Source organism: Leptodactylus fuscus, chromosome 1 (genome assembly GCF_031893055.1).
Source record: "Leptodactylus fuscus isolate aLepFus1 chromosome 1, aLepFus1.hap2, whole genome shotgun sequence".
NCBI lineage: Eukaryota > Metazoa > Chordata > Amphibia > Anura > Leptodactylidae > Leptodactylus > Leptodactylus fuscus.
The window spans coordinates 345,945,187-345,962,998 of record NC_134265.1 but is presented as its reverse complement, the minus strand read 5'-3'; the positions used below and the strand labels follow the sequence as shown (position 1 = coordinate 345,962,998).

The 17,812-nt window shown below is 39.3% G+C and overlaps 1 protein-coding gene and 2 long non-coding RNA genes across 3 annotated transcripts in view; 2 read left to right on the top strand and 1 right to left on the bottom strand.

Moving 5' to 3' along the window:
* The window catches only part of LOC142200477 (vomeronasal type-2 receptor 26-like), a 35,327-nt gene extending 30,241 nt beyond the window's left edge, over nucleotides 1-5,086 (top strand). The window contains exons 4-6 of the mRNA XM_075271280.1: nucleotides 1,893-2,108; nucleotides 3,539-3,662; nucleotides 4,188-5,086. Of these exons, the coding sequence (XP_075127381.1) occupies nucleotides 1,893-2,108; nucleotides 3,539-3,662; nucleotides 4,188-5,086 (1,239 nt within the window). The remainder of the gene's footprint in view (nucleotides 1-1,892; nucleotides 2,109-3,538; nucleotides 3,663-4,187) is intronic.
* The window catches only part of LOC142187851 (uncharacterized), a 474,785-nt gene that overhangs the window by 353,576 nt on the left and 103,397 nt on the right, over nucleotides 1-17,812 (bottom strand). The window lies entirely within an intron of this gene.
* The window catches only part of LOC142187840 (uncharacterized), a 324,300-nt gene that overhangs the window by 267,558 nt on the left and 38,930 nt on the right, over nucleotides 1-17,812 (top strand). The gene's annotated exons all lie outside the window — the stretch shown is intronic.

The window sequence follows — 17,812 nt, the reverse complement described above, 5'->3', positions numbered from 1 at the left end:
GAGGCTCCCTCCACCCTGATTTCCCCCAACTCTGCTGGTTAGAGGCTCCCTCCACCCTGATTTCCCACAACTCTGCTGGTTAGAGGCTCCCTCCACCCTGATTTCCCACAACTCTTCTGGTTAGAGGCTCCTTCCACCATGAATTTCCCCAAACTGGGCTGGTTAGAGGCTCCCTCCACCATGAATTTCCCCAAACTGTGCTGGTTACAGGCTCCTTCCACCATGAATTTCCCCAAACTGGGCTGGTTAGAGGCTCCCTCCACCATGCATTTCACAAAACTTGGCTGGTTAGAGGCTCCTTCCACCATGATTTTCCCCAAACTGTGCTGGTTAGAGGCTCCTTCCACCATGAATTTTCAAAAACAATGTTGGTGCCAACCTCAACTCACTACAAGGCCCAAATTCACTGCTGGTGACAAGCTCTCCCCACTCCAAGGGCCAAATACACATGTTTCAAGGTGTTTTTCCACTGTCTGAGAGGTGGTATTGAGTGTGTAAAATGTGTAGTTGTTAGGCTGTGATGTTGGGGTAATAGAGGGTCTTTGGTGTGTTAGATGCCCCCAGGCATGCTTCCCCTGCTGTCCCAGTTGCATTCCAGATGTGTTGGCATAATTTCCTGGGGTGTCATAGTGGACTTGGTGACCCTCCAGACACTGATTTGGGTTTCCCCCTTAACGAGTATATGTTCCCCATAGACTATAATGGGGTTTGAAACCCGTTCGAACACTCGAACAGTGAGCAGCTGTTCGAATCGGATTTTGATCCTCGAACATTTTAGTGTTCGCTCATCTCTAGTGAAAACCATTTCCGGTGACTACCTCTTGAAGCTCATCAAGAGAATGCCAAGAGTGTGCAAAGCAGGAATCAAAGCAAAAGGTTGCTACTTTGAAGAACCGAGAATATAAGACAGATTTGCAGTTGTTTCACACTTTTTTGTTAAGTATATAATTCCACATGTGTTACTTCATAGTTTTGATGCCTTCAGTGTGAATTTACAATTTTCGTAGTCATGACAATACAGAAAACTCTTTGAATGAGAAGGTGTGTCCAAACTTTTGGTCTGTACTGTACATATTTGCTATTATATGGATTTGATATACTGGTATGATCCTTCATTATTTATTGACATCTATGGGCAATTTATGAATTTATGAAATCCCTATGTATATTTATTATATATATATGGTATGAATTAGATATTTTTGCATATTTGGTGTATGTAACTGGTATTTGACTGGAGTTTTATTGGGATATCTCCTTTGGGAGAATGTTTTTTTAGATAGATTGTATACTACAGTTCTGTCTGTCTTGATATTTGGAGCGGGGGCTGGATCTGATACCATGGGTCACTCCCAATCAGGTTTTTAATCGTTTTAATTTTTTTTATTTTGGTCCTTACTTCTATTAAATAAAATGTATTATTTTTTTGTATAATTTTGAATGTGCATTTTTTTCTCCAGTCACTTTCTTCCTTTGTCCACAGTTTTATCACAGTGACTGATGCTAGTTGATAAATCTGTTCTTTGCACTTGTCTAAGTCTATACCACCTTTTAATTTACTTAATTTGGGCCAGAATTTTATGACACTTTACTGAGTGTCCACTTTTTCTGAAAATCTTTACTTACATCTAGCAAGTAAAAAAAAATTCTAGCCCAAAGTAGAGGCTCGTACAAAGTTGAGCCGTACAATAGATGTGCCATATTTATGCCAATGTCAAGTTGTAGCAGGAATAATAAATCTGGGCAAGTAGTAATAGTGAAATACTGTCCTGTTCAATGTAGAAGCTTCCATGACTTCCTTTAGTCTCCTAGTATGAAAACCAACAGTAGCGCTAGTTAGTAGTACCCAACGCCTCAGCATTGCTGAAACGTTTATTGGTTTATTCTTGCAGTACTTTTTAAGAAGACTCCATTTCCAAGATCCCACTGGAGAAGATGTTCATTTTAATGAGAAAGGAGAAATGACCACATATTATCACATTAACAATTTTATCATTACAAACAACACAAACAATCGTTTCAAAGAGGTCGGAAGATTCAATAAATCCCTGCCCGAACAATATCAGCTTCTTATTGATACTAGTAAAATGTTCTGGAAACATGGTGAGGTCAGTTCTTTTATGGAAATGAAAAGGCAAATAATATTATTTTAAATGGAACCTGTCAGCTACTTTTGGGCCCCACCAACTATATAACGTTGGAATTTAGGGTCAGAAACCTGTCTATATCCTTGTCATCTTTAGAAAATGAATTGACTAAACTTAACTGATTTCCAGTTTAGTTAACCAAAGCAATTTAACATTAAAAATCAATGTGATGTAGTATCAGGGCAAGCTAACAAAAGGCTGCAATTCACCCACAGGATGATCAGACATGGACACCAATAGTAGCGAGTGCTAACGTATTAGGTGATCATACTGCTCCAAAGTGTTACTTTGCATATTGATAAAAAGCGATATCTTCGCAACGGAAGCAACAATCTACTTTTTGTATCAGGTGATCCTAGTCTACCTCTTTGCAGAACTGGTTGGTATGATGGGTTCTAGAGATGGACCATTAAGTATTCTGATTTGCATTGTAATATTGTGATTAGGGTTGAGCCGATCTTGACTTTTTAGGATCGATTTTGAAATCCGATTTCCAATCATTTTTTCATTCGAACCCGATCTCGATCCCAATGCAAGTCAATGGGATTTTTTTTACTAATCGGAGATCAGATTTTAAAAGCAATCCTATTCACTATACAGCCTGGAATCTAACAATTGAACGTGTTAATTGTTAGAATCCACACTGTGTAGTGAATTTTTTTAATCCCTAAGTAGCCAGAGGATTTTTTTTTTTTTTTTTATTCAGGTGGCTACTTAGTCTCCCCTGGTGTCCACTTACCTGCAGAGATGGCTGGTCCGGTGCCTGGTGTTCTCGTTCTTCTTCGCCTCGCTGCCCGCTGCCTCCCAGGTTATGAGAGTGTGGGCGGGTTAGGAGAGTGTGGGCGGTTACTGGGAGGGGAGACTTCATGGCTCTCTGCCCTGTACCCGCCCACACTCTCCTAAGCTACAAGCCCCACCTTCCTAGCTCTTTAAACACTAACCTGGGAAGTGGGGGTAGCGAGGCAAAGAAGAAGGAGAACACCGGGCACTGCAGATCAGCCATCTCTGTAGGTAAGTAGCTAATAGAGATGTTAGCTAGTCTCCCATTAGTATGAATGGAGGTAGCTGGCGCGCAGGGGGTTAAGGCTGTGTGCCGGCTGCTTCCATTCATTCATTCCTATGGAACCGCAGCGGAGCCTTCACACTGAGTAAACACTCCGCTCAGAATGAGCAGAGCGTATACTCAATGTGAAGTCTAACATTTTTAGCTTTACCACAATGCTTGGCCAGTAGCAAAGCATTGTGGGAAATAATCACCGATCTTGATCCCACCCAAAAAGATCGTGTTCGGAATTCTGATCGCGATCGTGAAATTTTCTCAATCGCCGATCGGAATCCGATCTTTTCCGAACACGATCGCTTAACCCTAATTGTGATCCTTTATATTCTAGATTCCACTCTCTAAGTGTTCAGCAGACTGCAGAGCAGGTCATCAAAGAATCCTCGCAAAAGGATTACATAAGTGTTGCTTTGAGTGTATACCATGCTCAAATGGAGAGATATCTAATGAGTCAGGTATTTTTCTTTTCATGTTCTCTCAAATTTTTCGCTGATATTCTGTAACTAGATTATTATTAAAAGCATTTTCTGGGATGGGTCGTTGATATTAGATCCAGTTGGCTTAATGAAGAGATTGCAGAATTCACACTAGAGCTGTGCCTATTTTACTATTTATCAAGCACAACATTGTACATTTTATAGTAGCGGGGCTTGGTACTGAAGCTCAGTCCTATTAAATTGAATTAGTTTGAGCTCCAAAAAGGCCATGGGACCAAAGAATATGACATTGCTTGGAGCACTGCCACCACTTTGAACCCTGTTCCAGATTTTGGCACAATTTATTTGAAATGCAACTGCAATTTGTTTGAGGAATGGATTCTTAGCCAATGACTAAGAACTCAATAAACACATCAGTTTTACACTTATATAGAGCTTTTTTGGATGATTTAAAGTACCCACTTTTTATAATCGTTGGAATGCTGGTCAAGCTGTATGTTGTTTTTAGTGATTTTAATTTTTTTTTTAATGTTTTTCTTCTAGATCAGGGATCATGCTTCAGGTGTCCCGAAGACCAGTGGCCAAATGGCATAAATCAATGTGTACCAAAGACAATGGAATATCTGTCATACATTGATGACCCAATAACTCTTACAATTTCTGTTTTCACCCTGTTCCTTTTTCTGAAGACGTCAATTATCTTGGGCATCTTTATTTTATTTAGAGACACTCCAGTTGTGAAGGCGTCAAATGAAAACTTGAGCTTCATCCTACTTGCCTCCATTATTTTGAGTTTCATCTGTGTACTTCTATTTCTAGGCCGGCCTATACGTGTGACCTGTATGCTTCGTCAGACTTCTCTGGGGATCATCTTCTCAGTAGCTATCTCTACAGTTTTGGCCAAGACTATCATAGTCTACATGGCTTTCAAGGCCACCAAACCTGGAAGCTCCTGGAAGAAATTTCTTGGAGTAAAGATCACTAACTGTTTGGTGTTTGTCGGCTCTTTTATCCAAGTTGTGATAAGCATTGTCTGGTTATCTATTGCTCCGCCATTTCCAGAAAATAACTCTAACTTGTATGCTGACAAAATTATTCTGCAGTGTAATGAAGGCTCCATGCTGGCCTTCTCCATACTCCTGGGCTATATGGGACTACTTGCGGCTGTTAGTTTCATTGTGGCTTTCTTGGCCCGAAATTTACCAGATAGTTTCAATGAAGCCAAAAACATCACCTTCAGCATGCTGGTTGTCTGCAGTGTCTGGGTGGCTTTTATCCCGGCCTATATGAGCGTTACTGGGAAAAATACAGTTCTGGTAGAAATATTTGCTATAATATCATCAAGTGTTGGCATTTTGGCTTGTATATTTTATCCCAAATGCTACATTATCATAATGAGACCAAATCTAAATTCAAAATGCAATTTATTAAAAAGAATATAAATGCAGTCGGCAAAATAAATCAATATACTACGTTTTGTTATATGAGAAAGGCTGATACATTAAATAGTATGTCAGCATATGGTCATATACCAATACTTGATACATGAGTAAAATGATAAAAAATGGAGCATTTTTGGTGCATCTGGTTTGGACAAACTCTTTTTAAATGTGCTAGATACAGTATGTGGATGTAGATTCTCAGAAAAAGGAGGCATGGTTTAAACGCACCATGATGCATCAAAAAATGTGGCAAAATAGGGTTAAAAAAATCTGTCTCAAAGTAAGCCAACTATGAGGTGTTATGAATGTAGACTAGACAGTCACTGTGTTAAATCTTAGACAGTATTTTACTGTCTAAGTATACACTATCTAACTGTAGCAAACCTGTGCCAGTATGTGTAAGGTTCAAAAAATGATGCAAGCAAAATACCAGTATCTAGGTATTTTTAGATACTAAAAAATGCAAATAAAAACAATTAAAGCATGGTAGTGTGATGTGCAAACTACTGGTAAGTGTTGAATCCAAGACCTTAGTGGTAAGTGATGAATCCAAGACCTTAGTGGTAAGTGATGAATTCAAGACCATAGTGGTAAGTGATGAATCCAAGACCTTAGTGGTAAGTGATGAATCCAAGACCTTAGTGGTAAGTGATGAATTCAAGACCATAGTGGTAAGTGACGAATCCAAGACCTTAGTGGTAAGTGACGAATCCAAGACCTTAGTGGTAAGTGATGAATCCAAGACCTTAGTGGTAAGTGATGAATTCAAGACCATAGTGGTAAGTGACGAATCCAAGACCTTAGTGGTAAGTGACGAATTCAAGACCTTAGTGGTAAGTGACGAATCCAAGACCTTAGTGGTAAGTGAGGAATCCAAGACCTTAGTGGTAAGTGACGAATTCAAGACCTTAGTGGTAAGTGACGAATCCAAGACCTTAGTGGTAAGTGACGAATTCAAGACCTTAGTGGTAAGTGACGAATCCAAGACCTTAGTGGTAAGTGATGAATCCAAGACCTTAGTGGTAAGTGATGAATTCAAGACCATAGTGGTAAGTGACGAATCCAAGACCTTAGTGGTAAGTGATGAATCCAAGACCTTAGTGGTAAGTGATGAATCCAAGACCTTAGTGGTAAGTGATGAATTCAAGACCATAGTGGTAAGTGACGAATCCAAGACCTTAGTGGTAAGTGACGAATTCAAGACCTTAGTGGTAAGTGACGAATCCAAGACCTTAGTGGTAAGTGACAAATTCAAGACCTTACTGGTAAGTGACGAATCCAAGACCTTACCGGTAAGTGTCGAATCCGAGACCTTAGTGGTAAGTGATGAATCCAAGACCTTAATGGTAAGTGATGAATACAAGACCTTAGTGGTAAGTGACGAATCTAAGACCTTAGTGGTAAGTGACGAATCCAAGATCTTAGTGGTGGTAAATGATGAATCCAAGACCTTACCGGTAAGTGACAAGTCCAAGACCTTAGCTCACCAGCAAATAACTGGACTAATGGGACTATTTGGTACATTTGTATATTTTGGGCAAGGCATTCTTTTCTCATGTTATCAACGTTCATCTCTGTTTGTTAAATTCTGTTACGTGTTATTCATCATTTCAAAGATTTTATGGGAATCTAATTAAAATGTTTAAAAAGGGTTAATTGGAAAAAAAAATGATCTATTGATCTTGAAAAAAAAACAAACCCATTGCTCATTGCTTCGGCCTAGATTTTGCGACATAAGGATTAGGATATCAAGATATCTTAACATATCTTTATCATAAGTAAACTTTAGAACAACCTTTGATTTTGTGTGAGAAGATGATGGGGTGGGAGGGTCACTTCAATATGTTATATTATAAAAAAAATAAAAATAATGCTTATGGTGTGGTATGAGAAAGGAGTTTCTTATATTTTAAGTAAGAATTGCAGAGTCGGCATTGGGTGCAGTTACATTTAAATACACCAGTCCTGATTATGTTTTTAACTAATGATGTCTCCGGAAATAGAACAGGTAGTACTGCAAATAAGTGGCGTATGTTGGATCTCTTTTTTTTTTTGCACAACACCAGAAATAAGTTTCCCTGTTTTATAAAACCTGATATATAACTGGTTAAAATTAAGGAATAGGAGGATGACCCAACGATTTTTTGTTGCTCAAAATTAGTTGCAGCCAAAATTCCAGTGTAGTGATCACTAGAGATGAGCGAGTAGTGTTCGATCGAGTGGGTGTTCAATCGAATACTACGGTATTCGAAATATTCGTACTCGATCGAACACTACTAGCTGCTCGAAGTTTAAGGTTCGATATGCTATACATTCTGCCAATCAACGCTGGTTCTTCTCTTACCTTTAGAAGTCTTCTCCCCGCGGCGTCTTCCGTCTGGAATTCACTCTGCCTAGGAATCTGGCCTAGGCAGAGCCAACTGCGCATGTCCGCGCATGCACAGTCAGCTCTGCCTAGGCCGGATGCCTAGACAGAGTGACTTCCAGACGGAAGACGCCACGGGGACGCTGCACGGGAGAAGACTTCAAGGAGAATCCAGCCCGACCATCACTCGTGGACTTGGTAAGTATAATTGTATCGAATTTTGTGTACCCCTGAAACGAGCATTTGCCCCCATAGACTATAATGGAGTTCGAAATCCGTTCAAACAGTCGTACAGTGTGCGGCTGTTCGAATCGGATTTCGAACCTCGGACATTTTAGTGTTCGCTCATCTCTAGTGAGTACCAGAAGATCATATATTTTTAGAAAAACTATTTATCCTGTGAAACCCATATCTCGACATGTCCCGTCAAAAAGGCAGGTTAAGCTTTACCATTAGTTAGGATTATATTCAAAAATAGTGAAGTGATATTAACAGTGTAATATAATTATTCGCCATCTTCTGGAGCACCGAAGCTCTGTGTTCAAGCTGCATTGGCCCATTAGTAGAGGGTTATCATGTCACATATAAAAGTCAAAGAACCTGATTTAATCAGTGGGCAATTGACCGCATTGCTCTTTGTTAATATATGCACAAAGGGACATAGAAGGCAGAATTTAACCTTAGGATTCTAGTGAGATAGGTGACTGTATCCCTGATACAGGCTGAAATTTCCCCAAGGTGGGACTATTAAAGGATTATCTTATCTTATCTCTTATCTTATCTTTCCTCTGATCCAGGGTGCTCTGCGGTTCAGAGCCCAGTGGGCTCCGCAGGTTATTATTTATTATTTTTTAATATAACCTGCCAATCGTAATAATGTCACATACACACGTGGACAAAATTGTTGGTACCCCTCGTTCAATGAAAAAAAAAAACAACAATGGTCAAAGAAATAACTTGAATCTGACAAAAGTAGTAATAAATAAAAATTGTTGATAAGCCACAAAGTGTCTGGGAGAACGTCCTATGGACAGATGTGTATATGGTCATATGACCAAGATACAACCTAGCCCCATTCAAAAAGATGGGACTCAGCTTCATCATGGCCATACGATATTCAGATATTACGGCACTTCCTATGGGGAAAGAAGCAGCCACCCTTTCTAATCCTAGTTAATCCCTTTAAAGAAGACCATTCACATCCTCCTGCACATGTGGTTTTATATACCTCTAGAAATCCGACAGTGTGCTGAATGTGTCCCCGGGGACTGGAGATATCAGTGCCATTACCAATCTCTGCCCACTGTCAGAAGGGAGTTCCTGACAGTCTAGCTGGGGTGTGAGGTACGCCCTCCTGACAGTACTTGTCCATTGCCCTGTACTGTCAGAGGGGGCATTCCTTACTGCCCAGCCATGATGCTAAGCTATGAAGAATGCCCCCCCCTCCCAAGTACAGGGCTATGAATGAGTACAGTCGGGGGGGGGGGGGTGTTCCTAACATCTTAGTGTCAGGAATGCCCTTCTGACAGTGGGCAAAGACCAGTAACGGCACCAATATCTCCAGCCCCGGGGAAAAAAACGGGAAAGCCAATAGTGTGCTGAATTCAGTGCACTGTCGGTTTTCTAGCGGTATATAAAACCGCATGTGCTCAAGGACATGAAAGGTTCTCTTTAACCCCTTCCTAGTATGGCAGACGCCGGGTGTTTAACTATGGAGGCCGCCTGACTCCCGGGCGGCTGCCATAGTTAAACACTCGGTGTATGCCGTACTAGTCTGCAGGGTGCCTACTGTTTTGCTCAGTAGACACCCAGCGCTAATGCCTCCGGTCGGTGCTCAGTCATTAACCCCTCCGGCGCCTCGGTCAAAGCTGACAGAGGCGCCATTTTCCCGGCGGCACACGGGCGCCGCCATTTTCCCAGTGATCCCCAGAGCCTGGAGCATGCTCCAGGGCCGACGTCATGTTGGCATGACAGTCGGGAGCCTTGTAAAGGCACCCAGGTCTGTTTGCAGTGTATTGCTTTTGCAGGCTGCTCTATGCAGTCTGCAAAAGAATGATGATTTATTGCAATGCATTAGCATTGTAATGCATTGCATTAGTGATCAGATACCCTGGGGTTCAAGACTCCTAGGCGGTCTAATAAATGCAAAAAAAAATTTAAAAAGTAAAAAAAATATATAATTTTTTTTAAAAAGTATTAAAAATTCAAATCACTCCCCTTTCCCTAGAACACATATAAAAGTAGTTCAATACTGTGAAACATATACATGTTAGGTATCCCAATGTCTGAAAAAGCCAGCTCTACAAATCTATAAAAATATTTTTCCTGTACGGTAAATGCCGTAACAGGAAAAAGTTTTTTCAGTGTTTTTCTTCTGATAAAAAATGGAATAAAAAGTAATCGAAGCAATACCAGTTCCCCAAAATGATAGAACTAAAAAGTACACCCGGCCCTGCAAAAAAAAGACGCCCTATGTATCCTCCTACACGGACATATTAACAAGTTATGGGTGTCAGAATATGGAGACTTTTAGAGAAAAAAAAATTAACAGTTTTGGATTTTTTTAAGGCGTTAAAATGTAAATAAAACCATATAAATCAGATATCCCTGAAACCGTACCGTTTCCAGCTTCCCGGGACGTTATACAGAATAATTAATGGTGGCATCATGAAGAAAAATTTCTCCCACAAAGATTAAGACCTCATATGGCTCTGGGAGCGGAGAAATAAAAAAGTTATGGGGTTTAGAAGGAGGGGAGTCAAAAACGAAAAACGAAAATCAAAGTATGCCATCGGTGGGAAAGGGTTAAATACCTGCGTTTCCAGTGCTAGATTGTACTCCAAGACCAGTACTTAAACTTTAAAGTGGCTTAGTGTGTGATAGGAGAAAGCTGCTGGTGGGAGACCATTCTATCTATATATCACCCATTCTAGCAGTCGAAACAAAATCGTGCAAGTAAAGATAGAAATAAAGAATATACTAGCTGATGTAACAGCTATAACATATTGGTATATTCTACCAAGTGAAAAAATGTACGGCATATAACTTCCTTCTGTAAAATTAATTTATCCAAGAATATCTTAGTAACACCTCCCCATGATGGAAGTGGACTTAACACAGTAAACCCATTCAGTGTTGTGCTAAGCTGTCCTGTAAGTATCTTTAACCCCTTCCCGCCAATGGCATTTTTTGATTTTCGTAAAAATTCAAATCCCCCCCTTTCCCTAGAACACATATAAAAGTAGTTAAATGCTGTGAAACACATACATGTTAGGTATCCCCATGTCCAAAATCGCCCGCTCTACAAATTTATAAAAAAAATTTTCCTGTTTGGTAAATGCCGTAGCAGGAAAAATAGTCAAAAGTGCCAAACCGCCGTTTTTTCACTGTTTTGATTCTGATTAAAATGTGAATAAAAAGTGATCAAAGTAATAGCATTTCCCGAAAATGGTAGAACTAAAAAGTACACCCTGCCCTGCAAAAAAAAGACGCCCTATGCATGTACACAGACTTATAAAAAAGTTACGGCTGGCAGAATATGGCGACTTTAAAAAAAAAAAAAAAAATTTTAACACAGTTTTGGATTTTTTTTAATGGGTCAAAATGTAAATAAAACCATATAAATTTGGTATCCCTGAAATTGTAACGAAACACAGAATACAGGGGACATGTCATTTTGGCTGCACAGTGAATGCCGTAAAACCGAAGCCCGTAAGAAAGTCGTAGAAATGCATTTTTTCTTCAAATCCACCCCATTCTGAATGTTTTTACAGCTTCCCAGTACATTATACAGAATAATTAATGGTGGCATCATGAAGAAAAATTTTGTCCCGCAAAGATTAAGACCTCATATGGCTCTGGGAGCAGAGAAATAAAAAAGTTATGGGGTTTAGAAGGCGAGGAGTCAAAAACGAAAATCAAAAAATGCCATCAGCGGGAAGGGGTTAAAAATGACTTTTCCCAATGATAGAGCCCCTTTAACAACATCTAAGATTATGGAGATAATATATGTTTAAATTATTAAATAATATAACACATTTTTTTTCTACCATTTATTGACTATTATTTTGACTAAAACCTTGCTACAAATATTACAAATTACAATCTCTTGAAAATGTGAAATGTTACTAGTAACTTTAAATCAGTGGTGTAACTAAGAATGGTGGGGCCTCAAGGTGAACATTTGACATGGGGCCCCTGCACACAGTATAATGCCCCATAGTGACCCCTGCACACAATGTTATGCCCCATTGTGACCACGTATGAACAATTATTAATTAGTAAAATGATTGGAGACCCAGGGGAGCATACAAACATAAAAAAAAAACGCTGTTACTTACCTCTCCCTGGCTCCGGCGCACTCCCCACAGATCTCTCCAATGTTTGACCAGACGTCACCTGACACAGACTTGCGTTGCAATGCATAATGACACTGGCCTGGGCCATGTGACATCATCAAACAGGCTCGAAGCCTGCCAGAGCCCAGGTGTGGTAAGTAACAGTGTATTTTTTTTAATGTACATTGTGAGCCCAATATAGGAATCCCAATGTACTTTTTTTTATTTTTTTTATTTTATGTCTTTGTACACATAATCACAGGGAGAACATACAAACTCCGTGCAGATGTTGTTCCTGTCGGGATTCAACTCCAGCGCTGCAAGGTTGCAGTGCTAACCACTGAGCCACCGTGTTGCCCCTAAGTAAAAGTGTATTTTAAGTTCCTGTATTTTATGTACCTGAAAATACCACAGAGTATAATGGTAGTCGCATGTACTAGGGTTTGGGGTTCCACGCCCTCACTTACCTATCCCTGCTCCTTCTCACAGCCACCTCCGCTTCCGCAGAAGGGGAAGCACAGACAGCCATGAGCAAGAGCGAGGATCTCTAAGTAAATAGGGCCCATTACCTGCCGGGGTTACTCCAGCAGGTAAAGGCCTATTAGAAATAAAAATACACATCAGGGGTCTGTCGGACCACCTAATGCCCCGGGCCCTGTATAAGCCGCTACCGCTGCTACTCCGGTAGTTACAGCCTTGATTTAAATATATTGTAGTGTAAACAAAATAAAAGATACTGTATATACTCGAGTATATAAGCCGAGGCCCCTAATTTTACCACAAACTCTGGGAAAACTTATTGACTCGAGTATAAGCCGAGGGGGGGAAATGCAGCAGCTACTGGGAAATTTCAAAAATGAAAATGGTCGGAGTTTTTGGGTGCAGTAGTTGCTGGGTGCTGGGGAAGGGGGCGTTTTGGTTGTCTGTCTGCCCCTTCCGTGAGCTTTAGGACTGGGTTTTTTTTCCCCCACTTGGAATTCAGCCTGGCTGAATATAGGGGATCTGCAGTGCTCCTATTAACCCCTTCCTCACGGAACAGGAGCACTGCAGAAACCCTATATTCAGTAGACCGGGCACTGTCAGACACAGGGATACCTAATGTGTTTGTGTTTCACGGTAATTTTCTACTTTTATATGTATTCTAGGGAAAGGAGGGATTTAAAACTTTTATTAACTTTGCTTTTTTATTATATTTTTTAACCTTTTCGCTGCCAAGGGTCTCTGGAAATTTTGCACCTCCAGTAGCCAGAGCAATTTTCACAGTTTTGAGATGGAAATCAAACCTAAATTGCAACATTAAAAAAGCATCCAACCCCCCCATACCTATATATTTTCTTAAAGTAGATACCTGCAGCATTGTCAGAATGCCACTTGGTACTGTATAAGAACAGGCACCTTCATGCAATTTTGATTTAAAGTGAATGTTTTATGAAAAAATGCAAATAAATGTATATTAGTTGTTAAAAGCGGAAACCAAACAAAAAATGAAATGCACCAAACCTCCTAAAAATAAGAGTTCAACATGTGCAGAGTTCATACATATCACTATGGCCTGAACCCGCATGCACGTGTCTTCAGAAAATCGCTAGAACTGGAAGGAACAAAAATCTGCTTTGAAGCTGGAAATGTTAAAAAAAAGTATCATCCTATAAAATGTAGGGATTACACACCATGAAAAGTAAGTGAACCCCTAAACCCTATATATTTTTTGAAAGTAGACAATCTGAAGATTACAAATGTCTTAATGGGTCATCGATAGCCACATCCACCTTCATGCAACTTTGCGACCAACACAAATAATTTTTTGAAAAAAATACGCTAAAACACATATTTGCACCTAAAACTCATGTTCAATCTCACATTCATATACAAAATACTTTTAAAATAATAAGTTAAGGTGTATACAATGTGTACAGTATATATACTATATGTACCGCAAACATCAACTACAACAAGAGCTCGGACTCCCAAAAACACGAATACAGAAGACAAGAAGGATTTTGCTGTTGTTCACTAATATGTTAAAAAGCTATACTGCACCTACCAAACTGTGACTGTGATACCAAAATCTAACTTTTTTTCAGAGTACACAGCATACCGTATATAAAAACACAATTTAATAGTTTATATATACAACCACCTTCATTCAACTTTGCCGCAAACAGAGATTGCTAGCAAAAATTGCGCAAAAATTCAAATTTGCCACTTAATTGCGGCTCAAGAAATCCCTTTCTGCAAACATAATGTACTGTCCATAAAACTGCAATATGTGAGGAGTTCATACATACCACACATGTATATATTTACAGGGGCGGGTGTTAAAGAATCGCCAAAATCGCAGAAATGCGCCATCCCATTTTGTGCATGCAAATTAAATAGGACTTTACATAAAAATGTTATTTTCCATCCCCCTATAATAATGTTAGCAATCTATACATTCATCTCTAGTGATAATCGTTATTACTATTATTTTAGTGTGTAACGGATATTGCTTGAGGCGTATTTTACTGTAGAAAGCTCGGGTATAGACAGGACAGGGATTGGGTGAAATGTAAACTTTATTTGCGACTTTTTGTATATGTTGTGTAAGTGTTTGGTGTGACTTTTTTTTTTTTGGCTTGCGACCTGGACAATGGTAAACGTCTGGGTCACAGCGCCAATAAGCTTCCTGGTTATGTTCAGGAGGTATAACATAAGAATACCCCACTAGTAAAGCTCAGGGGGGAATTACATTATAACTGTATGTGACAATCAGAGACAAATGTATAGTATACGCTCTGATTGGCAGGAGAAGGGTTAATAGCGTCCCTGCCACCCCACTCCTGCTGTAACATACAGGGTACTATGGGAAGAATATGCAAATCTGCCTTCCATGATGTAATTAGGAAGACAGTTGCTGCCTCATTGTTGCAAACCAATAGAGGGCGCTCACTGGAATGTGCAAGCCTGTCTTAAGACAGGATTCCAGTGAAATAACCCAATAATGGCTGCTCCCTTTAGCCTCATGCCCGACCTTCCAAGAGGCCTTTGTTTAGCAATGACGCTGGGATTAGAGAGATCGTTTCTGTGTCTCTCTCTCTGCTGGGCTGCTCCAGGCTTTTGATGGTTTCAAATGGCATGACTCCTATGCATGGGTATCCTGTGATGTCAAATCCTTGTATTCATGCATCCCACATGATAAGGTTCTGGTTGCACTCTCCCACCATCTCTACAGTTACTCAGAATACACAGAAGAATTTTGTGAATTTATTATAATGGTAACGGAGTATTTATTACAACACAATTATTTTGTTTTCAACAATATTTTTTATTTACAGATTTGCGGTGCCCCCATGGGGGCCCGCTTCTCACCTTCAATAGCCAACTTATACATGTCATGGTGGGAGGAGCAGTATATCTATTCAATTTCCAATCCATATTCCAGCTGTATTCATTGGTACGGTCGATATATCGACGACATGTTGATTGTTTGGTCGGGCGATATGTCGACCGTACCATTATTTGTACAATATCTCAATGCTAATGACATGAACCTTGAATTTACCTACATTGTGGATAAACAGTCTATCAATTTCTTGAATGTTACCATCAAAGGGGATGTTGTTTCCAATTGTGTTTCTACTTCTTCATTCCGCAAAAAAACTTCTGGTAACACAATTCTTCATGCATCTAGTTGTCATCCATCCCACACTATTAAATCTATACCTCTGGGTGAGGTTACTAGAACCAAAAGGGCCTGCTCAGAGGGGGGTGACTTCTTAATTAAAAAACAAGAAGTTTTTGATAGATTAAAAACTAGAGGGTATCCACATTGGTCCCTAAATAGAGCAAATAAGCTGGTTGATCAAAAGGATCGATCCATTCTCTTATCAGATTCCATCAAAAAATCACCCAAAATCAAACAAAATAGTCAAAATGTTTATTTTTGCACTAATTACAGTTCCAACTATAATCAGATTACTAACATAGTCAAGAAATACATTCCTTTGTTATTACAGGATGATATTACAGCTCAAATCCTCAAACCAGGTTGCCGTTTCATTTCACGCAGAGGGAGAACCTTGGGCAATATGTTATCCCCTAGTATGCTCACAAGTGATAGCAGTACAAAAACTTGGTTGGCACAATCAGGATTTTTTAAATGTGGTGCTACTAGATGTTCGGTGTGTACTCATGCCTACAAAACCACCATCTTTTCGACCAACTCAAGACAATATCACATAAAGAGTTTTTTGAATTGCAGCTCTAAGCATGTGATATATGTAATTTGGTGTACTACATGCAACTTACGTTATGTGGGCTGTACCACTAGATGCCTTAGGACACGTATCACAGAGCATCTTAGAGATTGTGCTAAGGATCCTTCAACTAACATGTCGGGTGCATCTAAACATTTTGCCAGTATTCACAATGGCAATATACAATCATTGCGTTTTTTTTGCTATAGAAAAGGTTAATAAGCCTGCTAGAGGTGGAGACAGACATAGAAAGCTGCTTAAACGGGAGGCCTTCTGGATATTCGAGCTCGCAACCCGTTATCCAGGAGGTCTCAATTTCAGAACAGATTTAACATATTTTTATTAATTTTATATATGTTGTCCACCACTTATTTTCATCTAGTGATTCTGCTTATTATGATTATGTTAGTTCACATTTTAGGATATAATAATTAGTTCTTTTGAATGTTATACTTATATACATTAGTTTCCGTTTCAATAACGTATTACAAATCATAGGGGAGACATTTACATTTGGATTTCCTTTCATTTGTGCCGTTCATTCATTGTTTCACATTTGGATCGTTATTACAACATATCTATGTATGTATAGTATGCATCATATGTTCCGATCATGTGATGCAGATCACTATAGCAACCTGCACGCACACAAACCTAGTTCACGTGTCTCTTATCATGTGACACCAGGCATAACCGGAACTAACAAGGAAGGATACTTACCGTTTGATCTTTAGAGCTACAAGGGAGGTTGGTGGATTTATTCATTTATTCTATTCTATCGAGAGTTAAAGTATATACTGTTGACATTATTGCCGTACATTCGCTTTTGAATGCTCATTTGTGCGGTTGATGATATGCACATTGCGCATACCGTTGCACTAACAGATGTAATATCCTCTGGTGGCTCATGGTATTTTACAATTCTTTTGTGGATCATTGATGTTTTTCTGTTTCTCTAATAGAGACGAAATAAATTTACTATATATATTCTTTCAAATAAGCAGTAAAGGGTTTGAACTAGGCCATTATTTAGTTTGGTCACATGTCTGGTAGCGATGGGATTTATAATGTGTTATAATACATTGACATGTCCATGCTACATGTATGTCACATTTATGTGTGTGTTTCTAATACATTTCATGTGTATGTGTTTAAGATCTGGTGTAATCAATTGTCTCTAATCATGGTTTGCCTGAGGGGGTATTTATTGTGCGCCTTCAGTCTCACCATTTATCGCTATGACTAAGAGGTAACTACACACCTCGAAACGCGTCAGCGGCTCTTGGATGTAATGTAATGTAGGTCTTGGGTTTTTTTTGTTTTTTTTTTGTCACATGTTATTTGTTTCGTGTCATGGACATATTTTTACATTTTTTTTCATTGAAGTAAATATTTTCTATATGCACAAAGGTGATAACGCTATGTTTTTAATATAGCAATAAAAGCTACGTTTTAACTAAACGATTTCCTGTGGATGCTGGATCATATCTCGTTTTTTTCCGTGTCCCTCTTCCTTTCTTGTTAGATCGCAAATTGCTTGCTTAGAAAGGAGGGGGGGGACACTTTGGAGCTCTATATCTTTGGACTGCTTTAACATATCTTGATGCTTTCAATTGCATTTTAAAGAGGAGAATCTCATCTTTAAAATTATATAAACTTATAACTTGATGATTGGATGTACAGTTTTGGAGAAATTCACTGTTGAAACGCTGTTGGGAATTGAGATCTGCAGTTGGATCTCAATGCCAAATAGTGTTTTCAACAGTGAATGGCTCCAAGACTGTAA